This window comes from Doryrhamphus excisus, chromosome 18 (genome assembly GCF_030265055.1).
Source record: "Doryrhamphus excisus isolate RoL2022-K1 chromosome 18, RoL_Dexc_1.0, whole genome shotgun sequence".
Classification (NCBI taxonomy): domain Eukaryota; kingdom Metazoa; phylum Chordata; class Actinopteri; order Syngnathiformes; family Syngnathidae; genus Doryrhamphus; species Doryrhamphus excisus.
Genome location: NC_080483.1, coordinates 8,116,309 through 8,141,807, shown reverse-complemented (window position 1 = coordinate 8,141,807; position 25,499 = coordinate 8,116,309). Strand labels below are relative to the sequence as shown.

Here is a 25,499-nt window from a genome sequence, read left to right as displayed (position 1 = left end):
ATTATTATTATTATTATTATTATTATTATTATTATTATTATTATTATTATTATTATTATTATTATTATTATTATTATTATTATTATTATTATTATTATTATTATTATTATTATTATTATTATTATTATTATTATTATTATCATAAATCACAATGTATCACCATGTAGGGAGCCATTGGACCCGCTGGTGGTGCTGGAGCTCAGGGACCCCCTGGCCTGCAGGGTATGCCTGGAGAGAGAGGAGCCTCTGGTATTCCTGGACCTAAAGGAGACAGAGTAAGTCAATTACCAGGATTACCAGGATTTCCCACCTTTAATACACCTGATTGTTGATATTACTTGTAAAATGATGACTAGGGTGACCTCGGAGAGAAAGGACCTGAAGGTGCTCCTGGAAAAGATGGTGGCAGGGTGAGATTAACAAGCACAACTGACATGGTAGACATTTCTCCATAATTTTTGTCCCAATATCTAAACAAAACTGTTGTGCTATTAAAGGGTCTTACTGGTCCCATTGGTCCTCCTGGTCCTGGTGGTCCCAATGGCGAGAAGGTAAGGTGGATTTATCAGTTTGCTTTGTTGATAACTAAAACTATGTGTGTTGCTGATGCTACCATTGTGTTTTGGTTCAAGGGTGAATCTGGTCCTGCTGGTCCTTCTGGAGCTCCTGGTACCCGTGGTGCTCCTGTAAGTTGATGCCAGACAAACGTTATGATGTAAATGCACCATCGATTTACCATTGTGCCCTTTTTTTTATAGGGTGACCGTGGTGAGACCGGACCTCCCGGGCCTGCTGGCTTTGCTGGACCCCCTGTGAGTAACACAATCATCATTAAAGCCACGCCTAGACGACACTAAATCAACATGAAATTACATTTTCCTATAACACAAAGCTTCACTGAGATAGGCAATTACCTCCAACACTCTTATTTGTCTCTGTTGGACAATGCTTTATGTTGACATTTTAATGTGATTATCCTGAGGAGACAAGGAAGTCATTACTCTGCCAGCCAAACATCATATAAATGTTTTTAATAAACACTTTTTCCCCTTGTACAGTATATGGCGTTCACATTATTGAATATATGTCAGGGTGACAAACGCTGCACTGCGTTGCCATGAGTTCCCTTCTCAGTTATCCTCACACATCCTCAAAATAGATAGGGATGCTAGAAAAACACATTTTTTAACAGCTCTCTGATGCTCTTATCTCATCCTTGAAGGCTTCATCAGGTCATGTTCAAGGACCAAATATCGCAGCTGTCCTATCTAGTCCTTGAGGATGAACTGATGAATTCTTCTCGAGTGAGAGGTGAAAGGTTTTCTTAGACAATCTAAACAGTTTTTGCTCAAGGACCACCAGAGATAGACTTGATAGGGCAGCTCTAGGCGATGGGCGGCTATCCTATCTAGTCTTTGAGCATGAACTGATGAATCCTTCTCGAGTGAGAGGTGAAACGTTTTCTAAGACAACCTAAACAGTTTTTGCTCAAGGACTAGATAAAACAGCTTTTGTTTCTGGGCAGCTGTCCTATCTAGTGCAGCTCTAGTCTAAGGGCAGCTGTCCTATTTAGTCTTTATTCACTTGTTTTATTTGTGGTGGCCCTCCATTAATACATTTGTACCACCAAGGATATACTTGATAGGGCAGCTCTAGGCTATGGGCGGCTGTCCTATCTAGTACAGCTGTAGTCTATGGGCAGCTGTCCTATTTAGTGCAGCTCTAGTCTAAGGGCAGCTGTCCTTTCTAGTCTTCATTCACTTGTTTTATTTGTGGTGGCCCTCCATTAATACATTTGTACCACCAGAGATAGACTTGATAGGGCAGCTCTAGGCGATGGGCAGCTGTCCTATCTAGTCTTTGAGCATGAACTGATGAATCCAGCTCGAGTGAGTGGCGAAATGTCTTCCAAGACAACCTAAACAGTTTATACTCAAAGACAAGATAAAACAGCTCTAGTCTATGGGCAGCTGTCCTATCTAGTACAGCTCTAGTCTATGGGCAGCTGTCCTATGTAGTCTTTGAACATGAACTGATGAATCCTGCTCAAGTGAGAGGTGAAACATTTTCTAAGATGACCTAAACAGTTTATGCTGAAGGACTAGATAAAACAGCTCTAGTCTATGGGCAGCTGTCCTATCTAGTACAGCTGTAGTCTATGGGCAGCTGTGCTGTACAGTCTTTGTACATGAACCGATTACGCCTGCTCTGCTGAGAGGCAAAACGTCTTCTAAAACAACCTGAACAGTTCATGCTCAAAGACTAGATAGGACAGGTCTGGTCTATTGGCAGCTGTCTTATCTATCTGGGATTAGAACTAATGAAACTAATGTCATGAGACAGGTTAGTTTTACTTTACTGATGACGGGACAGCTATGATAGGACAGCTGTCCTATCTAGTCTTTGAGAATAAACACCTTAAAAAGTTATTTAAATTCACTCAGTCATTTGCTCCTAATGACAGCAAATGTCAGATTCCCTGAAGCTACTAAAAAAAATATGACATATTACTATGTTTGCTCTGTTTTAGAGGAGTTATCATCATCAATTATAACATAGAACAGTATTTCTTATGAATTAATTTATTGGAGGCGGCCTGCCACAAATACAGCTTAGGTTAATGTTTGTGCTAAATACTAACACAGGCTAACAGTAGCTACCACAAACTCATGCTGTTTCTGCACTAGGGTGCTGATGGCCAACCTGGACTCAAGGGAGACCAAGGAGAATCTGGGCAGAAGGGTGACGCCGGCGCCCCTGGACCTCAAGGACCGTCTGGTGCTCCTGGACCTGCTGTGAGTACCTTGAAATATTGAGGGATTATTGTAATTATTACCAATTACCACATTTTTTAAGCAGTACTTTTACTTCATGTAAAAGTGATGCTATACATTTTTTCTACCATACCATAAAATATAAACAAGAAACATGCAGAGCCCTAACTCTATAATTCTCTATCAGGGTCCCACTGGTGTTTCTGGACCTAAAGGTGCACGTGGTGCTCAAGGACCTCCCGTAAGTGACATCATCACTAGAGCCTAGGACGTCACTTTTATTGATTTTATCTTGAGATAGATTTTATCTGTCATGTCTGACTTCATCATATCGTTCTCTTTCAGGGCGCCACCGGCTTCCCTGGAGCTGCTGGCCGTGTCGGACCCCCCGGCCCTAATGTAAGCTTTAGTTTGATGGACTAGATAGGACAGCCCTAGTCTTTGAGCATGAACTGATTGGACAGCCCCACCGACTATATGGCTTTCTCATGCACTCCAAATCATAATTAAAGATGTTTATATAATGACTTAATGCTAATGTTTAGGTAAATAAACCCAATTTGAGTTTTTACATTACGAGAACATTTGTTTTGACCGTTCCTGCTGCTTGCACAAATTGAATTTGATGGTTCGCAGGGTAACCCTGGACCCGCTGGTCCTGCCGGACCCTCTGGTAAAGACGGACCCAAAGGTGTAAGGGGAGACGGCGGCCCCCCTGGCAGACAGGGTGATGCTGGCCTTCGTGGTCCCGCTGGAGCCCCCGGAGAGAAGGGAGATGCTGGAGAGGATGGTCCACCTGTGAGTGTGTCATCGTTATGATTATTATTATCACCTTCCCAAACCTGGCGGTGATTGAAACAGTACTCTTAAACGTGGGAGGCTATTTGGTGAACATTTTTCTTTCTCTTCAAGTCGGCAATTCCATCAGGAATAGACGTTTTCTCTTTCCTCAGCTGTCATTGAGTGTAATAACAGAGGAAGATAACACACTGACCAACTGAGACCAGGACCCCAGACTTTTACCTTGTCCTCTACACACACACACACACACACACACACACAGTGATCACCAACAGTTGACAAGTTCCATCAAGATAATGATTGAACACATCTATTACATGCGTGTAATCGCCATCATCACAGCCAACTCTTTGTGAGCTCTGTGTGTGTGTGTGTGTGTGTGTGTCTCATGGGAGGACTCGCTCTGGCCTCATAAAGTGGACCGAGGTGCTGTGCAGAAAGTGGAGCAGAGATGATGGACAAATCCATTTTGATGGATGAGGCTGTAGTTGTAAGCTAGCAGGTGGAACAAATGACAGCAGATGATGAAGTCAACAGACAGGAACATCATGGACATCAAAAAAACTGAAAAGATGATTTCATTAATAGAATAAAATACAGAAATACAAATAATAATGAAGAATATAAAGTAAAAATAATATTAAAAGATAGAAATAAACATTTAAAAAGATGACTTAATAAATCAATTAAAATACAAAAAATGAAAAATAATAAGAGTGGAAAAATAACATATGATATAACACTTCAGTGTCAAAGTGTCACACAAGGTCCTTATAAACTAAACAGGAAGTGTCGAATTATACACATTTTTTGTCTTGTTTTATGGTTATTATTAAGGATGCCCCATAATTACGTATGATGTCTTCTTCGTATGGATCTTCTCTTTAATGAAAGCTGATGTAAAGCATGAACCGCAAGTGTCATTAAAGTCACAAAATTGCAATTTTGCTCTTTGAGAAAAATATGACTCTTTACTTAAGTTAAAGGGGACCTGTTATGCTCATTTATTTATTATTATTTATTAGGCTGAAAATATTTTTCTCTTGCCAAGAAATACAATAACTTCTGCCTGCGCTTGTTTTGCTTGTTTCACGCCCATATAAGGAAGTCCACCCCTCTGTGACATCACAAAGTGGAAGTTTTACCACGCCTTCTGAAACTGAGCTTTTTCAGCCATCCCAAACTTCTTTCAGGGCTCACTTCCAAATGCGCAAACCTCATTATCTGAAACTTTGGTATCGTTTAACATGACAATACAACATTCTAACTACATTTATAGGTCAGAAAAGTGGAAAAAGCATAATAGGTCCCCTTTAAATAGAGTAATGACAGAGCTCACAATGAACTTAACTGCTCCATTGAAATTGTGTGCAGGTTAATACTCCACTTACCATTGTCACACACAGTGTCTTAAAGAAAGTGCAAAAACATCACACAGCAACATAATATGTAGATAACAAACAAGACACTACCAATGAATAATGCAGAATAACAAATATGTGACTACATATTGTACAATGTAACTGTACAGTTCAACAACAGAAATACATTATTTTTGGTGCCTAACATTTTCCTAAGTATGTTAGTGCGTGTGTGAATGTATAATCAAGAGGCATTGACTTAAATTTATTTGTAGAAAGGCGCCTAATGAAAGTAAGATAAAAACTGTATTGATCCCACACAGTCGTAATAATTCCCAGCCATAGAGAACAAAGTAGTAGTAAAAATAGATGAAATCTTTCCAAAGGCACAAAAAACACAAATGTATTCTTATGTAAAATAATTGAATTATCTACTTGGAGATGTGTAGAGTAGCCAACAAAGCAACTGTGCTCATTGAAGTGTATTGTTATTTATCGGTATTGTATATTTATTGGTATCTGGATCGGTTGATGTTGGAATTGGAAATTTGAGATGGACAATATCAGCAAAAAGTCAATCTTGAACATCCCTAGAAACTATGATCCCACTATTCCTCTCTGCCAACACTAGTACCCTGTTGGTCCACCCTGTGGTGGCACCATGAAACCAAAAGCTTGTTGAACAAAATAGTTAGAGATAAAAACAGAATATTACCAATTGGTTGGATGTGATGGGGGACACCACTAAGACTGGATAGCAGGATGTCCGAATCCTATTCAATGACAATTTCTTACTCTTTGTGTGTCTTCCCAGGGTGCTCTTGGTCCTTCTGGTCCTCAGGGTTTAGCTGGCCAGCGTGGTATTGTGGGTCTTCCTGGACAGCGTGGTGAAAGAGGCTTCCCGGGCCTGCCTGGACCCTCTGTGAGTGCACTTCCTTTAACGTACAATCTATGGTATAATCACTGATCTTATCAAGAGTACTAGCTACTGTATATTGATAAATATATTGAGAAATCCAATGACGACATGTGGTGCTTGTGACATCTTGGAGCATCTTCATGCACCTCATGTAGTATTTCCTCCACTGCTAAGCTTCTTATGCGTCAATCTACCTATTTATAGTATATTTCCATAACATATATGTCAATATCAGATTCCTCTATTCCTCTGGTTGCATATTATTAGGTTGCCATGGTGATCAGCAGGCAACTGTGTCGTATGTCATCATACATTGGGCATGGCATTTTACATCTGATCTTATAGTAATAAAAATGAAATATATACATTATCATTATTTTGTGAATCATGAATAGTTTTCATGTACAAATATACATTTCTATTGGAAAATGTGTATATTTATATTATTATCCATCCATTTTCTATACCGCTTATACTCATTAGGGTATATTAGGGGTATGCTGGAGCCTATCCCAGCTGAATTCGGGTGAGAGGCAGGGTACACCCTGGACAGGTCACCAGCCAATTGCAGGACATAAAATAATTATGAATATAATGAACTATGCTTGTGGACCCATAATTTAACAACAGTGTGAATTTATTTTTGCTAAATATATAGAAATATAGATTCATTAATTAGTATTTTTATAATTTTTTATATAATTATATATTTTTTTATTAATTAGTATTACATTAATTAGTAATTAATATTAATAATAATAATAATATATAAATATTTATTATTGTAATAGTTATAGTAATTAATATAACAATAATAACAATAATTATTATATATATTATATTATTATTAATAATACTAATTGTTCATTCATTCATTTTCTACCGCTTTTTCCTCTTGAGGGTCGTGGGGGGTGCTGGAGTCTATCCCAGCTGAATTCGGGTGAGAGGCAGGGTACACCCTGGACAGGTCACCAGCCAATTGCAGGGCATAAAATAATTATGAATATAATGAACTATGCTTGTGGACTCATAATTTAACAACAGTGTGAATTTATTTTTCAAAATATATAGAAATATAGCTTCATTAATTAGTATTTTTTATAGATTTGTATATAATTATAATGTTTTTTTATTGATTAGTATTACATTAATTAGTCATTAGTAATTCATTAATTGTAAGTAATATTAATTATTAATTCATATTAATTTTTATAATTATATATATATATATATATATATATATATATATATATTAATTATTGTAATAATTATAGTAATTAATATAATAATTGTTAGCATTATTATTATTTGTCATTGTAATTCTATAATAACTTATTGTCCCAGAATTATTCCAATTTGACCTTAATTTTTTAAATTATTATTGTCACAAAATATGCTTGTGCACTCGATTTCAGTTATCATTCTATAAAAAAAACTCAACTTTGAATACAGTATATTGACCATTATGAAGTGTCTTCATAGTCTATATTTAAACCATTTGTAATTGATTCTAAAAATTGCATGTTGAACCTTATTAAAATAGCATCAGCTCATTTGCTTCTACAGGCCATGATGCTATTTATAGACCTTCATCACGTGTTTCTACAATCAGTCACGACTACAAATGTTAGCTGGAACTGGAGAGAACTCTAAAAGTCATCTTGGCAGAAGAGTTACTCCAGATGAGTCACCTCCTTCTCCTACTCCTCCTCCTCCTCCTCACAGGGTGAGCCTGGAAAGCAAGGAGCTCCTGGTGGGGGCGGAGACCGCGGACCACCTGGACCGGTCGGACCACCTGGACTCACCGGACCTGCGGGAGAGCCGGGCAGAGAGGTCAGTGAAAGGGCAGGACACAGCAGGCTACGGCCATCAAAATGCTTGGCTTTATTTTTATCCCATGTACTGTACATCATGTGGTGGTTTGTTAGTAAATGACTCAATGTTGTGTCATTGGCAGGGAAACCCTGGATCTGATGGACCTCCTGGTAGAGATGGTTCTCCTGGAATCAAGGTGAGACTTTAGACTTATATGGACGTATAACATCATCCAAATGCTACTTTTATTCAAAATCGGTTTTATTAGGGACCTTGTTAGAACTTTTCTGCACTCTTGTGTGCATCCTCAGGGTGACCGTGGTAACACCGGTCCCGCTGGTGCTCCTGGTGCTCCAGGTGCTCCTGGTGCCGTCGGCCCAGTTGGTCCCACTGGCAAACAAGGAGACAGAGGAGAGGCTGTAAGTCCAACATAATTATAAAGAATGTTAATTCTACACTAACAATCAACTAACCATGTTATATCTTTCCTTCTCAGGGTGCACAAGGACCCGCTGGATCTCCTGGACCTGCTGGAGCCAGAGGAATGCCTGTATGTATTTGTTAAATCATTTTCATGATGTTGTTTATTTATTGTTATTTTTGACCACGGATAACCTTACACGCAAACAAAAATGACAAAGAAACTGACCAAAAGAAAGATTCAACTCTTTTTCCGTTCTTTAGTCATCAGCAGTAGAACATAGGTAAGTTTCAGCAAAAGATCAGTTCTCAACAAAGAAAAAGGGAGGAAAAAAGTATTTTGAAAAGATATATTTCAAGCATAACTTTCACTTTGACAAAAATTTAGCCATATATATTTAGCCAAAATGTCTAAACATCAATATAAACAACATAAAATGGTTGTTTTACATGAAAATTATTGATTAACTCCATGAACTATTTACAATTTTTACAACTGAACAAATTTCCCTTGAATGCATCACCTTCTTCACGTAAACACGTAAGTGTTTGTGCTCTCTTCTACTGTGGAATTGTACCATCACCTTTTTGTTAATGCCTATTTTGTTTTTACCTTATATTTAATTTTTCATTATTTGTATTTTAATAAATAGTGTTATGTTTCACTGCAGTAATTGTATTTTATGTTATTAATTACTGCAACAGTATATTTATTTTTACCTTTTCATTTTTTTATTATTTTTTTTAATTTTCATTCTATAACATTTAATTTTTCATATTTACTATTTATGAAAGACCACTTCATTTTTTAATTTCAGTTTATTTTTACTTATTTTATTTTACTTTATTTATTATTATTTATGTTATTTATTATTTTACTTTGAAGTCTATTTTGTTACTGTTTGTGGTTTATTTTATTAATGGCTGTATTAATAAAAACAAAGCCGTCTTTGGGAGCGAATGAGTTAATGATTATTTTATTTTTACCTTATATTTTATTTTTCATTATTTGTATTTTAAGAAATAGTTGTATGTTTCACTGCAGTAATTGTATTTTATGTTATTAATTACTGCAATAGTATATTTATTTTTACCTTTTCCTTTTTTATTATTTTCATTCTGTAGTATTAAATTTTTTACATTTACTATTTATGAAAGACCACATCATTTTTTTATTTCAGTTTATTTTTACTTTATTTTTATTTTATTTTACTTTATTTATTATTATTTATTATTTTAATAATATTTTTTTCAAGTCTATTTTGTTACTGTTTGTGGTTTATTTTATTAATGGCTGTTTTGATGACTGTATTTTTTAATTTGTATATTTATTTTTTATATGATTTGAAAAATGAAGTATAAAATTAAATGTCTGATTTATTGATGATCCCAGGGACCCCAAGGACCTCGTGGTGACAAAGGTGAGGGTGGAGAGTCTGGCGAGAGAGGACAGAAGGGACACAGAGGCTTCACTGGTCTGCAGGGTCTGCCCGGACCTCCAGTAAGGACCCATTCTCTATCTAGATTTTCATCTACTGCAAATTGGAGTTGTGTGTAAAAAAGTACTTTGTTGTGTTGTAGGGTCAATCTGGAGACCAGGGTGCTACTGGACCTTCTGGACCTTCTGGACAAAGAGTGAGGACACGCCCTCATAGTATTTGGGATTCTATTAAAACATTGTGGTTAAACAAGTCTCAATTTGTGATCACAGGGACCACCTGGACCTATTGGACCTGCTGGAAAGGACGGTTCAAATGGTCTTCCCGGACCCATCGGACCCCCTGGGCCACGTGGCCGCAGCGGAGAGACCGGTCCCTCTGTGAGTAGGATGACAAAGAACCTGAAAGACACTAAGTATGAACATGGGTGAGAAGGTGAATACCCTCTTTCCAACATCAGGGTCCTCCTGGAAACCCTGGACCCCCAGGTCCTCCTGGACCCCCTGGCCCTGGCATCGACATGTCTGCCTTCGCCGGCTTGGGCCAGACAGAGAAGTCCCCGGATCCTCTCAGGTACATGAGAGCTGACCAGGCTTCTGGAAACCTGCGGCAGCACGACGCCGAAGTCGATGCCACGCTCAAGTCCCTCAACAACCAGATCGAGAACATCCGCAGCCCAGAGGGATCCAAGAAGAACCCCGCTCGCACCTGCAGGGACCTCAAGCTCTGCCATCCCGACTGGAAGAGCGGTGGGTGGCGGCCGCTAACAGGTAGCAACTAGCTGTTCCACTTGGCTAAACCATGTTCTTCTTCAGGAGAGTACTGGATAGACCCCAACCAGGGCTGCACCGTGGACGCCATCAAGGTCTTCTGCAACATGGAGACCGGCGAGTCCTGTGTCCATCCCAAACCTGCCAGCATCCCTCGCAAGAACTGGTGGTCCAGCAAGAGCAAGGATCGCAAACACGTTTGGTTCGGAGAGACCATGAACGGAGGATTCCACGTAAGACCACATTGCTAGTTCCTTAAAAACAGCAGAGTGGTACCTTCAAACATATAGAGGATCTTTGACAAACACTTCCTAAAAACAGTAACACACTTTTGTTGTTTTGACTGGAAGATCTTTGATTAGCATTTTTATTTTGCAGCATGTTCTTAAAAATAGCAGCGCATTCCTGTCATATAGAGGATCTTTGATCTTTAGTTTAGTCTTTAGTCGTTATAAAAACAGCAGAGCTATTCTGCCATTTTTTTCATTCATTCATTTTCTACCGCTTTTCCTCACAAGGGTCGCAGGGGGGTGCTGGAGCCTATCCCAGTTAAGTTAAATTTGTATTCAAAGCAGTTGGATTCAGGGGGCACTAAACCCCCAAAATAATCAAAACATTATTGTTTTACACCCTGGACTGGTCAACAGCCAATCACAGGGCACATATAGACAAACAACCATTCACACTCACATTCATACCTATGGACAATTTGGAGTCGCTAATTAACCTAGCATGTTTTTGGAATGTGGGAGGAAACCGGAGTGCCCGGAGAAAACCCACGCATGCACAGGGAGAACATGCAAACTCCACACAGAGATAGCCGAGGGTGGGATTGAACCCTGGTTTCCTTGCTGTGAGGTCTGCGCGCTAACCACTCGACCGCCGTGCTGCTCCTCTGTCATTTTTTTAAAGGAAAAAATAATAGACTGATGTAGTTGTTGTCCTTGAAAACAATAGAACACTCCTGTCATATAGAGGATCTTTGAGGCTCATACTTTACAGTCTCCACTCCCCTCTTGAATAACAATATATCCTTACCTCCTCCGTTTTACAGTTCAGCTACGGCGATGACAACCTGGCGCCCAACACGGCCGCTATCCAGATGACCTTCCTGAGACTGCTGTCCACTGAGGCCTCCCAGAACCTGACCTACCACTGTAAGAACAGCGTGGCCTACATGGACGCCGCCGCGGGCAACCTGAAGAAGGCCGTGCTTCTTCAGGGCTCCAATGATGTGGAGATCCGGGCCGAGGGCAACAGTCGCTTTACGTACAGCGTGATGGAGGACGGCTGCACTGTAAGATAATTCATCAAAAATCACAAATGTATGAGAATGGAATTGAATTGGCGTTGTTTGCCTACACAGAAACACACGGGCAAATGGGGCAAGACGGTGCTTGAGTACCGATCGCAGAAGACCTCCCGTCTGCCCATTGTGGACATCGCTCCCATGGACATCGGTGGAGCCGACCAGGAGTTCGGAGTGGAAGTGGGCGCCGTCTGCTTCTTGTAGAAGACGACAAATCAAATTAAAAGAGGCTTCACATGAACGAGGAGACAAATCAAGACACTTTTTAAAAATAATTATTATTATTATTAAAACAGGACTTATTTTCTCAATAAAAAGTGCTTTCTTCCCCCCCCGTTCCCCCTTCTTCCCAAGTGAACTCAGTAGGATATCTGCACTGAACGGCACCGCCATCTCACCTTTCATTCCCGGCATGAAGTAGAAAGCAGGCAAGACGAGCGAGAGCAAGCTTCATGCATGTTTATTTATTTATTGTTTAGGTTGGGCTGTCAATAAAAAGCCAACTTACACATGTTGGAAAACAAAAAATCACCTCGTCTTCCTCCTCTTATGCCTGCTTCACCACTCTTTGCAACCCACCAGCTTGACGTTCCTGCGTTACTGCTATCAATGGTGCTACAAATATAGCAAGTTTTGGTTTTTTATGACCAGGTGCTAACCTTCTGTGTCTTAGCCACGCCCCCCCCCCCGTACGTCAACAAAGAAATGGCCCAATCCAGAAGGTTATTTTTATTTTTTAAAGCTACCTCACAGCGCACACTAAAATAAGACCAATAAATCTTTGTTTACACCCCCCCCTTCAGTCTTTTTAAACTAATACAATACGATGACCCCCCCACAACCCCCAACAGAGGGCTCACGTGCGTGCGTGAGGTTGTGTATATTTTTATGATGATGAATAATAGTGTTATTATTGATAATAGCGTTATTATATGAATATTATGATCATGTCTTGTTCTTTTGTTACGTTTTAATTAAGTGTAAATTGGAAAAAATAAAAGACAAAACCAAGCGAACAGGCTGACGTTGTATTTTGTATGTAAGTGAAGTAGTACATGTTACTGTACAGTAAAAGTACACGTAATAAAAGTCACCAGCATTTCTATGTTTCTCTTTTATTCCGCTTTGGAATCACTGATTGCGTCTTTAATCTTCCAGATTCTTGTCTAAGATGATTATAATGATGATGATCGTCAATGAACTTATAACAGTACAGTCATCCCTGCCACTTTGCCATTCTAATATCACAGACATTATGCTAATTTGTGGTTGAATGCGACCGTTTATTAGTCAAAACGTGCAAGTGTTTGTACACATACTTGCCTAAATTAAACATTTTCAAGCATAAAAATTGCTACATGGAATTAAATACAAATTTAAGGCATTCAGAAGAAGCATTCAAAGACATTGTGATGATATGTAGTATTCTACACTGCTCACTAAGTGTCAGTAATGTAATGTTGGGGGAGACACACAAGCACCAAACTTTATTGCAGGTCTGAATTATCCCACAACAGGTATAATCAGCCCGAATAAGAATTCATAGAAGCCGTAACCCACACCAAGCTAAAACTCAACTCTAAACACATGTCACTTCCTGTCTGCAACATCTCATTCAGATACCCTGCAACCGGAACACATTTACAACAACACACACAAGCATTTATATAAGCCTTAAATGGCTTTTTTTCTCTTGTCGTGTCTACTATATTGGGAAATAAGAATGTAAATGTGCCTATAGGGGTGTTATTTCATGTCTAGAGGGCTCTAATAATATAAAAAAACACATATAGAAGGTTGTAAACAGATTTTCTATACCACAAAAATATTCCATTTATAAATTAATTTGAGGAAATTCACTTATCACAGTCAGGTCTGGAAGTAATTAACTGCGATAAATGAAGGATTACTGTAAATTCCTCACTTAATTCAAGAGACACAGTCGAAAGTTCTTGTTTTTTTTAATGCACAAGACTAGACACGCACAAACTAAAAGCACGTCTAAAAACTTCAAGGTAGGGCTTAACAAAGAAGAAACTGATGTGTGAGTTGGTCACCTGTTTAGACACAGTCTCAAGTTCTTGTTTTTTAATGCAAGATTAGACACATGCAATCCAGAAAATGATATGTAAATGTTACACTTAGGAGGGAAAAAGTGGGCTAATAAATTGACAATAAACGCATAAATACTGCGGATTTCAGAAAACAACAGATGGAATGATTCAGCACTCTACAATAAGCAATGAAGTCTGTAAAATTAAATAATAATTTTAAAAAATCCAAAAATTGTTACAACTATAATGATGAAAATTGTAATATTAATGATGATTATAATAATGGTGATAATAATGACAATAATGATGGTAATAATGATAAAGATTATAACAATAATGATAATGATAATAACAATAATAATATTACAATGATAATAATAACAGGGGAAAAAACAGGGGATTATATCTTGCAAAAAGGGGTAGGCATTTATAAGCTTTTGCTTCAGCCTACTCCTTTCGGGCTTGTGATCAGATAGTTGAATACAAATGTAAATAATGGAAAGTTATATTTTGATTGATGTAAGAAATGCACTGTAATGTTTCATATATTTGCCCAAATGAAAAAAAAAAAGTTATTGTCTATTATGATGACAGTGGGTGGCACGGCGGTCTAGTGGTTAGCGCGCAGACCTCACAGCTAGGAGACCAGGGTTCAAGTCCACCCTCGGCCATCTCTGTGTGGAGTTTGCATGTTCTCCCCGTGCATGCGTGGGTTTTCTCCGGGTACTCCGGTTTCCTCCCACATTCCAAAAACATGCTAGGTTAATTGCCGACTCCAAATTGTCCATAGGTATGAATGTGAGTGTGAATGGTTGTTTGTCTATATGTGCCCTGTGATTGGCTGGCGACCAGTCCAGGGTGTACCCCGCCTCACGCTTGAAGACAACTGGGATAGGCTCCAGCAACCCCTGCGACCATCATGAGGAAAAGCGGTAGAAAATGAATGAATGAATGAATGATGACGGTGGTTCTCTACTAGTGGGTTTCACAATTTTCATTGGATCCCGGGTGTAATGATGTCCATGTAGTCACTTTGAGTCATAATTATCTACTTTACTCTACTCTGTTTTTGTTATTGTTCGACATGACAACACATCCTGTATTGCTCTTCTCAATGAGCAGTGGAGTCCCCCCCCACCCACCCAAAAGCGCCCACTTAAAAACATCGAGGTTTAAAGTTGACACCAACACCAGATTGCCTTCACTCATGTTTATTATGAAGGTCACATGACAATAACTTCCAGCTTTTATTCCATAGACCAGCGGTAAAAAAAGAACAACATTAAAACACACACAAAGACCAAAAAACGTGGGCCACATTTGTCTAACTATCAACTATCATGTCTTCGTCCCCGCTGGAAGACATGACAGGACAGCACAGAAGACACTTTACATACTACACGGACGTCTCATTACTGGGGGGGGAAAAACCAGTAGACATAAAAGAAAACACCCCACAGTTGAACTTGACACACAAAACAAGAAGAGAACATGAAGAAATGTGTTTATGAGATTTAACAATAACACTTTGAAAAGGTTTTGAACCTCACATTGATGCCTGAGAATGATTGCTACGATGAAACTATGATGCTAAAACCATTTCATCTGTCATGGTTTCATGCTTTTCTTACATCACAGATTTCATATTTAAAAAACATCTTTTTGTAATCACAACTGCTTGTTTTTTTTTCACATCAGCGTGAAATCCATTAAAAAATCAAATATGAGAAAGCCTGATTGTTTTACAAAACCATCTTGAAGACTGTTGATAGAAACTGTTTGGAAAAAAAGACAGGCACTTAAGAAAAACGGAAAAAAGGGGACTGGCTGGATGTCATGACTGTCCACCCGCCGACAGAAGCTTTCTTGTTCTGATAAGACTGATCAAATGCTACATTGTAAATTGCCGTAACTTAATAATAATAATAATAATAATAATGATAATAGTACATTTTATTTGTGTAGCGCTTTTCATGAGACTCAAAATGAAGCTGAATAAAAACAAAGTAGAAAAGCACAATAAATAAAAACAAAATAAATTAAATATAAAAAATGAAATACATATATTAAATATCATAATAATCAGTAACAGTAACAATTAAATGAAATACATAAATAATGAAAAAGATAGAAATAATTTTAATTTGTTAAAAAAATAATAATATGAGTAAAATGAAACATCCATATAAAAATATAAAAGCTAAATTAATTCAAATGTTAATCAATAAATTTCTTTTTAAACAATAAAAATGCAAAAAAAAATTTTAATTACCGGTAAAATTATAATTTAAAAAAACACTTGCTCAGTCAGTAAATTAAACATTATAAAAGCTAAATTAATTAAAATGTTAATCAATAAATTTCTTTTTAAATAATAAAAATGCTAATAATTTTTTTAATTACCGGTAAAATTATAATAAAAAAAAACACTTGCTTAGTCACTAAATTAAACATTTTACTAAAACAATACATTTCTTGTTCAATCAATAAAACATAGTAATAATTAAAAAGAGTGATAATAACAATTCCGAAATTAAATCATTAAAATAGAACTAAAACAAAAACATTTGATTAAATAAAACACAAATGAACTGCTATCAGTCAATTAAAATATAAACAAATAATAAAAACTAATACAAATATAAAAGCAGAAATAACAGAATTAATAAATAATGTAATGAATTTTAAAAAATCACTTGTTCAAGTATTTTCTAAATTAAACCAATCACCTGTAAAATCAACGCAAATACAAAAATAATAAATATAAAACATAAAAAACCTTGTTTAAACTCATATGCTCAATAGTAAAATAAACATTGAAATAAAATACTAAGTCACATGCTCAGTGAATAAATATAAAAAGATGATCTGGGTACAAATATCCTTGTCTTGATCACATAAACTGAACTTCTGTGGACATGATGACCAACCTCCTTTCTCAAGAGTCACGTGATCAAGGAGTCCTATAAGGAGAGCTTCAAGAGCGCTACAGTTCCTATTTGGTTGTCTTCTACCTTTGCTTTCCAGTGGAGGAGCACCAGTGGGTAAACCAGTTTCATATCTCTGGATATCGGACACCAGGGGTTCAGAAACCAGTGCTGAGGGTGTCTGTCTCCGTGGGGGTCTTGCGCGGGCTGGGTAAGCTCTTCAGGTACTCCAAATGCCTGCGGGCCTCGGCCTGGTTCTGCCTGACGTAGTAGACCACATACACAATCACCATGAAGAACCACACAAACATGGTGACCAGCATGGCCACGTCGGTGGTTTTCCTATGCAGGCTGCAGAAATTCACCCCAGAGTCCAAGAGCCTGACCAGAGGCTGTCCGGCGTGTTCTCCGAGCCCCCCCAGCTCTTCCCACCTACTGGACTCGCCAAGCCCCCGAACGGAACTCTCGCAAACGATACCATTGACCGTCTCGGGTTCCAAGTTGAGCGTCTCCATGAGCTCCTGCAGGGTGCAGTCGCAGTGCCAAGGGTTGTGATAGAGGCGGGTCTTTGCTTGCGTTGACCCGAACTCATCCCTGCTGGCTTGTCTCAGCTGGTTATGCGACAGGTCGAGGAGGCGGAGCTCCGGTCCCAGATGCCGCAGGGCGCCAGAGGACAGCGTGTCAATGTGGTTGTGGGACAAGTAGAGGTCCCGCAGGTGGACCAGCTCACTGAAGGCACTCTCGGGAATGCTGCGGATGTTGTTGCGCTCCAAATGGAGAGAGACGGTGTCCGGCGGGATCCCCTGAGGGATCTCCTGCAGGCCGGCGTCCGAGCAGAGCACAGTGGACGTGTCCCAGGCACAGTGGCAGCTGGCTGGACACTGGGGGGAGGCTTGGCCCCACAGAGACGTGGAAAACAACAGGATGCATAGCCATGGCAGAAGGACGCCACCTTTAGATCTTCTTCTCGTGGTGATGCTGGTCCATCTGTCCTCACACGGGCCCGAGTACATGGCCTCACCATAGCCCCCCGACGCACAACATGATGATGTCACCAGCAGAATCTGACAGAGGCAGGAAAACCGTTCAGTTAGTCATGTGACTCAACAAGGAACTTTCTCTCACGAAATCATTAGAAAGGTCAGAGAAATGGTCACACTAAAAAGATGCTTTGATGATAATAGATTATTATTAATAATATTTGGTAGCAGCAGAAAGGACACGTACCAGCAAATACAAATACACGGTGTGGACATTGAAAGGGTGAACGAAAATACATTTCTGAGGATCACAATAAATGAAAATATGAGCTGGAAACCTCATATTACAAATATACAACATAAGGTGGCCAGAAATATTTCAATATTGAACAAAGCAAAATTTGTTCTCAATCAGAAATCACTCCACACTCTTTATTGCTCTCTGGTTCCACCATATCTTACTCATTGTGTGGAAATATGGAGTAATAACTATAAAAGTAATCTTCACTCGCTAAATGTACTGCAAAAAAGGTCAGTAAGGATAATTCATAATGCCGCCTACAGAGAACATACTAACTCCTTATTTCTAAAATCACAAATACTTGAACTTTAAACTGATATAGTTCATCTTCAAACAGCTAAAATAATGCATAAAGCTAAAAATAACCAATTAGCTAAAAATGTCATCCAATATGATCTATGATCTCAGGGAAGAACTAAATTTGAAACACTTATATGCTAGGACTACGTTAAAAAGCCATAGCATTTCAGTACGTGGAATCAAACTGTGGAATGGATTGAGTAAGGACCTCAAACAATGCACAACGATGAGCCAATTCAAGAAACAATACAAGCAGTTGATGTTTGCTAAATACAAGGATGAAGAGTCTTGAACCAGTCATGATGTGCTATACATATCACTATATTGACAGTTACTATGGTACCCATTATGTCATTGGATGGTCATATCACCTTGTACTTCGGTACGAGGTACATTATTAAAAAAAAACAAAAAAAAACTTGAACTGTATTATGGAAAGCAGGAAGTGAACAAATGTAACAGTTACTGATTGTAAAAGTACCAGATGGAGGGGTAGGATTTAATAAGCTTTGCTTCTTCCTACTCCTTTTGGACATGTGGAACTGTGAACTGATTATGGGATGCATTCAATTGTAATCTGATGCATGTTCAAATGAAATAAAACCATTACCATTACCATTACAAAGTATATCAAGTACAGTAATCCACACAATTAACGAGTTGTTTATTTACCTGTTCAATCAAAAAAATAAAACAATCTTTTTGGTCTAGAGTGACTTCCTGATGTGTAAATAGCAGATTTCTGCATTAAAATGATGAGACATGACCATCCATACCATATGTACAGTATAGTCTGACCCTCATCAATACGTCTCACTTACCCATCTATTTATCTTCCCATGATGCCGTATAAGCCCCTGGCTCCATCATATTTCATGGCTGTGCGTGTGTGTGTGTGTGTGTTATGCATGCATTGTAAGTGACGAAAAGGGGGAGGGATCGATGTGTAAGTAAGGCCCACCGCACGTTATTAACGCTGAGAACATCAATCCAGCTCGCGTCTCGTAGCGTCAATAAAAGACAAAGCAGGGAGAAATAGGCCAGTAGTGGGCGGCTCCGAGGATCCTCCCTTTTGCACTTTGGTAAAAGTTCAAAATGTGATTTTATATCATAATAATTTATTATGAGATAACTGTGCCTAATATTGTGTATAAGAACTAAGTAAAATTATGATATTATATATGCAAGGCAGGACCCCGAGGTGGCATATTTGGATGATATGAGTATTGCTATGACGCCATGAGGTGTTGTCCATTTTTATCATTCAAACAGACAACAGAGACACCGTCTTTGCAACTTGGATCTCATTAAACTGTGCAGGCTGTGGCCGGAGAGCCGAGATTATACGTGTGCAAATCTATTTTAGAGCCCCATTACTTCACCTGTCTGCCTGCGAGACTTTTGATCCGCAGTATGTGGGGCCAAAAAAATGATGTCAGCTCGATATTTATTATATGAGATGGTGCTCTTTGTGTGTGTTTTCCACAGCTTTATTAATGAGGTGCTTTTTTGTTTCTATACATAAAATCCACTCCAACAGCAACACGGATAGTTAGTATGGCTGCATGACCGTGCAAAAGCAGACGGAAAAAAATTGGAGAACTATTATTCCCATTTACACCTTGTATGCTTCCTACTGGTAGTATAGGCGTGGGTTCATTTGTTTTGGATGTGATTAACAATCATCACATGGTGATCACATCACATGGTTTCACTTGCACAATTCAACATGCTTATTTAGTCCTACCCTTTCTTACTGGTACTTTAAATGTTCCCATTCATGCATCATAATCCCCATGAAGTCCATTTATGAACTCGAGTCAAGTGAAGAAACAAAATGAATTTGAACTGTAACTAATGTCATCAATATTGTGTAATTTATATAGTATTGTTGAATATATTTGTTTGTTTTGGGGGTTTAGCGACCCCTTAAAGTATGGAATTTATAGTATTGTTGAACATATTTGTTTGTTTAGGGACCCTTTAAAGTGGGGAATTTATAGGATTGTTGAACATATTTGTTTGTTTTGGGGGTTTAGCGACCCCTTAAAGTGTGGAATTTATAATATTGTTGAACATATTAGTTTGTTTTGGGGGTTTAGGGACCCCTTAAAGTGGGGAATTTATAGTATTGTTGAATATATTTGTTTGTTTTGGGGGTTTAGGGACCCCTCAAAGTGGGGAATTTATAGTATTGTTGAATATATTTGTTTGTTTTGGGGGTTTAGGGACCCCTTAAAGTGGTGAATTTATAGTATTGTTGAATATATTTGTTTGTTTTGGGGGTTTAGAGACCCCTTAAAGTGGGGTATTTATAGTATTGTTGAATATATTTGTTTGTTTTGGGGGTTTAGAGACCCCTTAAAATGAGGAATTTATAGTAATGTTGAATATATTTGTTTGTTTTGGGGTTTAGGGACACCTAAAAGTGGGGAATTCATAGTATTGTTGAATATATTTGTTTGTTTTGGGGGTTTAGGGACCCCTTAAAGTGGGGAATTTATAGTATTGTTGAACGTATTTGTTTGTTTTGGGGGTTAAGGGACCCCTTAAAGTGGGGAATTTATAGTATTGTTGAACGTATTTGTTTGTTTTGGGGGTTAAGGGACCCCTTAAAGTGGGGAATTTATAGTATTGTTGAACGTATTTGTTTGTTTTGGGGGTTAAGGGACCCCTTAAAGTGGGGAATTTATAGTATTGTTCAACGTATTTGTTTGTTTTGAGGGTTAAGGGACCCCTTAAAGTGGGGAATTTATAGTATTGTTGAATATATTTGTTTGTTTTGGGGGTTTAGGGACCCCTTAAAGTGGGGAATTTATAGTATTGTTGAACGTATTTGTTTGTTTTGGGGGTTAAGGGACCCCTTAAAGTGGGGAATTTATAGTATTGTTGAACGTATTTGTTTGTTTTGGGGGTTTAGCGACCCCTTAAAGTGTGGAATTTTTCCACTGAGCTCCAAATGCACTGTATAAGAGGTCAACTTGACCTTGAGATTGTTTAACAGTTGTTCTGTCATAACAATTTTTTGGTAAATTCCATAAGTGTGAAGTCCACCCGCTACATAAGCTCAGGGTCTGCCAAGAGTCCCACTCCCGCAGATGTCCAGATAAGTAGTAACTTCTGGTAATGACACAGCATTAGTTATCACTCTATTTAACTGTTGCTGAATAAATGAGTGGAGCTCATTCTCCCTCATTTTCTGGTAGACAAATTATCTTTTTGAGGGCTTTTACATACTTGAAAACTTCCCAATCATGCAAGCAAAAATTTACATATTTTAGGAGGTCGGGACCCTGCTTAGCAGGAGAGTTACAAATAGCTGCCACCAGTGACTGACAGGAAATCATGATAGGATGCACCAACCCCACCAGAGCTGATGCTGTACTGTACGCATACTGTATGTGGGCTCCCATTTTGGTCTGCAGATGGCATTTTACAGGTATTTGGGTCATTTCCATGTTTTCTGTGTTTTCTGTCCAAGTTTCTGATTTGGACAGTGTTGAATTTCCGCTGTAGTATATGCCCTTGGCCAATAAAAAATGGCCTCAAATGGTTCCCGGGGCCACATTTTGCATACCCCTGGCTTATCCAGCAGTGAAAGAAAAGGGGGGAAAAATTGTTGAACATATAAACATATAAATAAGTTATAAAGAAGTAAATAAATAATATAAAAGTACATTCATCGTATATAAATTAGACAAAAATTAAAAATTAAAAATTTAAAATACATAAAATATTAAAGGAATAAGAAAATAAAATAGTCAAAACCAACATATGTATACAAAAATAAAAATGCAGAAATATCTACATAAATTTAAATAATAAAAAATAAAAAATAATAAAGAATAATCCATGAACAATAGATAGATAAAATAATTGAAAATTATAACTACAATTTTAAAAAATGATTTATCTTGTAGGTTTATAACAAATTAACAAAGTACCTGTATTAATTACTGTAACATAGTCACTGCCTGTAGAGGTTCAAATCTACACAAAACAGTTGAAGGTAAAAGGCAAGAACATTGTAGCTCATTTTTTAAATCATAATGTTTTAAGGTTTAAAAAGGCAGGAATCCACTTTTGCTTAAAAAGGGAAAAATAGAACTACTTACATGTGAATGGCTCCTCTCAAGTAATAGGTGTTCAAATCCTGTTGCAGCTTTTCAGCACCTTCTTCCCAAAAGCTGATTATCTGTCATCTTTCTGTCACGTACATACAAACATTTTATTAGTGTTTTCTTCTTCTGCTCTGCTGTGTGTCAGCTGGAGGCTTCATCAATGACTGGAGGAGAGAGAAAGAGGGCTTAGAATAAAGAGGAGTGGGCGTGGCTTTCTCGCTCACACACACACTCTCTCTCACACACTCCCTCACACACTCCCTCACACACTCCCTCCCCACCAAGGTGCATTTTACTTGTCCTCACCCTTGTTTATCTACACGTGACCTCCTAGTTCTACTCCTTTCCTATTTCTCATTGGTGTCATCCACAAGATCTCTCCACTGAGAAGATGTGAAGGGGGGCATGAACATTTGAAGAGGACGGGAAGCTGGGGTGGGGGATAATATGAAATGGCACGGGTGCAAAAAAAAAAAAAAAAGGCATCAAGAATTGTGAAAAAGGGGTGGGGAGATGAGCTTATATGTGATTTAGTGGTCACAATATTAGGTACATCACATTCTATAGTAAAATCAAATACAAAAAAAATGAAGTGACTAGCAGTAACCTTTTCAATGTTGATACATTATGATAAGATCCAAAACAAGAGCTGGATTATTCAACTAGAGAGAAAGAGACCCCCAACAAAATTGAAATAAAAAAAAAAAACCAACAGTTTCCTGGCTAATGGGGAATAATAATAAATATATACATATTAATTATACATTAATACTCATCCACTTTCTCTACTGCTTAGCCTCACTTGGATTGTGGGATAAGATGGAACCTATCCCAGCTGACATCGAACGAGAGGCCGGCACACCCTGGACAGGTCGCATATATTAATATATCATATATAATTCAGCTATATTGCGATTTACACTTTAAATATGCATAGTTAATTGGCGACTCCAAATTGTGGTATGAATGTGAGTGTGAATGGTTGTTTGTCTATATGTGCCCTGTAATTGGCTGGCCACCAGTCCAGGGTGTACCCCCCTCTAGCCCAAAGACAGCTAGGACCCTTGTGAGGATAAGCAGTAGAAAATGAATGTATGGTAGCGAGGAGACCTGTGTTCGATTCCCCCCTCGGCCATCTCTGTGTGGAGTTTGCATGTTCTCCCCATGCATGTGTGGGTTTTCTCCGGGTACTCTGGTTTCCTCCCACATTCCAAAAACATGCTAGGTTAATTGGTGACTCCAAATTGTCCATAGGTATGAATGTGAGTGTGAATGGTTGTTTGTCTATATGTGCCCTGTGATTGGTTGGCCACCAGTCCAGGGTGTACCCTGCCTCTTGCCCGAAGACAGCTGGGATAGGCTCCAGCACCCTCACGACCCTCATCAGGATAAACAGTATAGAATTGGATGGATGGATAGTCTTAGTCTGACCTTTTCTCCTTGTGTCAGTTTGTTCACTCTTTAAATGTTACCATGCATGCATCATGACCCTCATGAATTCAATTCATAAATTTGATTCAAGTTGAACTGTACCAATGAACTACTTTATAGTCTTACACAGCGATAAAAAGAAATAATGTTTTGATTATTTTGGGGGTTTAGTGCCCCCTGACTCCAACTGCTTTGAATACAAATTTAACCTAACCTGAGGATGCTTAACAGCTGTTGTTTCATAACATGTTGCGCTAAATTGCTTAAGCGGGAAATTTACATAAGCTCGAGGTCTGCCGAGAGGAAGGATGGAAGGATGTCCAGATAAGAAGTAACATCTTGCCATGCCAATGCCATGTCATGAATAAACCAGTAGATTATTTTTTTAAAATTTAAACGCAATTTTTTGCAATGGGCACATACTGTGTAGTCAAACAACCATTCACACTCACATTCATACCTATGGACAATTTGGAGTCACCAATTAACCTAGCATGTTTTTGGAATGTTGGGAGGAAAACGGAGTACCCGGAGAAAACCCTTGTATGCACAAAGAGAACTTGCAAACTGCATACAAAGAGTCCCAAGCAGGGATTCAAACCCCTGATCTCCTGACTGTATGCTTAACATGCTAACCACTCTATTTTGTCTTGACTCTTTTTTTCTTTTTTTCAGCAGCAGTCCGTATATAGCTGTACGTGTCTCTAAAGTATATCAATTTCTGTAGTATTGCTCCCTAAGAAGCTATAATAAAATGCATACTAAAATGTGAGAGCTGTACTTTTAAAGCTGATGGATTACATATCTAAACCAAAGTCGTAAATCTCTATAACAATTGCCTACATAATGAAAAAATGTATATTCTTGCAGAGAGAGTCCTGCTGCTCTTTTTTTTTTTGCAAGTAAGTAAGCAAAAAAAAGTGTCAATCTGCCAAAAGGCCCTCAGGGTGTTCATGGCTTCCTCCTCTCCTTCCCCATGCAGCATGCCCTTCACCCATCAACTTAGTCAAAACTGACATTTCCAGGCCTGACAAATGTGATCTAAAATGCTGCAAGAGAAATGTTTCTCACTTATTTTTCAGCGACTTTTTTCATTTATTTATTTTTTTGTATCTCCTCCTCTGACAGAGGACACACACAGCTGCACGGGGACGAGCAGCTTTGTTTTTTTTCAAGAACGAAGAGAAGTCAAAGAAGCACATGTGATATGCAGCAATAACAAGAGTCGAGCATCTGTTTGGGGATGGCCTTGACTAAGTGGACTCAGCCAAGTGAGGGCATTATCTATTTCAGCAAAACACAAAGCGGAATGAAGCTAAGCTGCAAACATTGGCTGATAGCAGAAAAAAAAAAAAAGATCCATCAGCAACAAGCAAGGATGTGATTGTGGGTACCGAAGAAGAAGAAGGAGGACATTTACAAAAGAACACACACACCCTGCAGTGTGGACGTGAGTGAGCCTGATAGAGTGCTGAGGAGTCATAAAGGAAAAGCAGCGGAGCGTTCCTTGTCAGCCGCCTGCCGTTCTCACAGGATTCAATCCACTAAAAACAGGTCAGGATGGGGGCAGGTGCTCCACTCAGCCTCTACGTAGCACAGTGGAACCTTTAGAGTCGGGTACAAATGCACACGACAAAAACATGTGCAATCTGTACATCAGTAGATGGAATACAAACAACATAAAAATATAATGGTTGTTTGTCTATATGTGCCCTGTGATTGGCTGGTGACCAGTCAGGGTGTACTACGCCTCTCACTGGAAGACAGCTGGGATAGG

At 38.5% G+C, this 25,499-nt stretch overlaps 2 protein-coding genes across 3 annotated transcripts in view; one reads left to right on the top strand and one right to left on the bottom strand.

The window, feature by feature from the left end:
- col2a1b (collagen, type II, alpha 1b) overlaps positions 1 to 12,553 on the top strand; it is a 42,693-nt gene extending 30,140 nt beyond the window's left edge. For both annotated transcript variants that reach the window (XM_058055223.1, XM_058055224.1), the window contains 21 exons: positions 168 to 275; positions 357 to 410; positions 498 to 551; positions 633 to 686; positions 759 to 812; positions 2,688 to 2,795; positions 2,962 to 3,015; positions 3,120 to 3,173; positions 3,411 to 3,572; positions 5,751 to 5,858; positions 7,581 to 7,688; positions 7,813 to 7,866; positions 7,982 to 8,089; positions 8,167 to 8,220; positions 9,484 to 9,591; positions 9,672 to 9,725; positions 9,802 to 9,909; positions 9,990 to 10,278; positions 10,345 to 10,532; positions 11,354 to 11,596; positions 11,666 to 12,553. In XM_058055223.1, coding sequence (XP_057911206.1) covers positions 168 to 275; positions 357 to 410; positions 498 to 551; positions 633 to 686; positions 759 to 812; positions 2,688 to 2,795; positions 2,962 to 3,015; positions 3,120 to 3,173; positions 3,411 to 3,572; positions 5,751 to 5,858; positions 7,581 to 7,688; positions 7,813 to 7,866; positions 7,982 to 8,089; positions 8,167 to 8,220; positions 9,484 to 9,591; positions 9,672 to 9,725; positions 9,802 to 9,909; positions 9,990 to 10,278; positions 10,345 to 10,532; positions 11,354 to 11,596; positions 11,666 to 11,812 — 2,271 coding nt within the window. In that variant the 3' untranslated portion in view covers positions 11,813 to 12,553. The remainder of the gene's footprint in view (positions 1 to 167; positions 276 to 356; positions 411 to 497; positions 552 to 632; positions 687 to 758; positions 813 to 2,687; positions 2,796 to 2,961; positions 3,016 to 3,119; positions 3,174 to 3,410; positions 3,573 to 5,750; positions 5,859 to 7,580; positions 7,689 to 7,812; positions 7,867 to 7,981; positions 8,090 to 8,166; positions 8,221 to 9,483; positions 9,592 to 9,671; positions 9,726 to 9,801; positions 9,910 to 9,989; positions 10,279 to 10,344; positions 10,533 to 11,353; positions 11,597 to 11,665) is intronic.
- A 3,400-nt stretch (positions 12,554 to 15,953) lies between these two features.
- On the bottom strand, positions 15,954 to 25,268 carry LOC131106220 (leucine-rich repeat-containing protein 3-like). Its single transcript, XM_058055090.1, has 3 exons — positions 25,159 to 25,268; positions 22,286 to 22,376; positions 15,954 to 17,653 (listed from the first exon to the last, which is right to left on the bottom strand). Exon 3 carries the CDS (start codon positions 17,600 to 17,602, stop codon positions 16,748 to 16,750), a length of 855 nt encoding a protein of 284 aa, XP_057911073.1. The 5' UTR covers positions 17,603 to 17,653; positions 22,286 to 22,376; positions 25,159 to 25,268; the 3' UTR covers positions 15,954 to 16,747.
- Between the last annotated feature and the right edge of the window lie 231 nt (positions 25,269 to 25,499).

What these genes read in the sequence shown, in the direction of transcription:
- LOC131106220 (XM_058055090.1), bottom strand. Translation starts at nt 17,602, where the DNA reads ATGTACTCGGGCCCGTGTGAGGACAGATGGACCAGCATCACCACGAGA.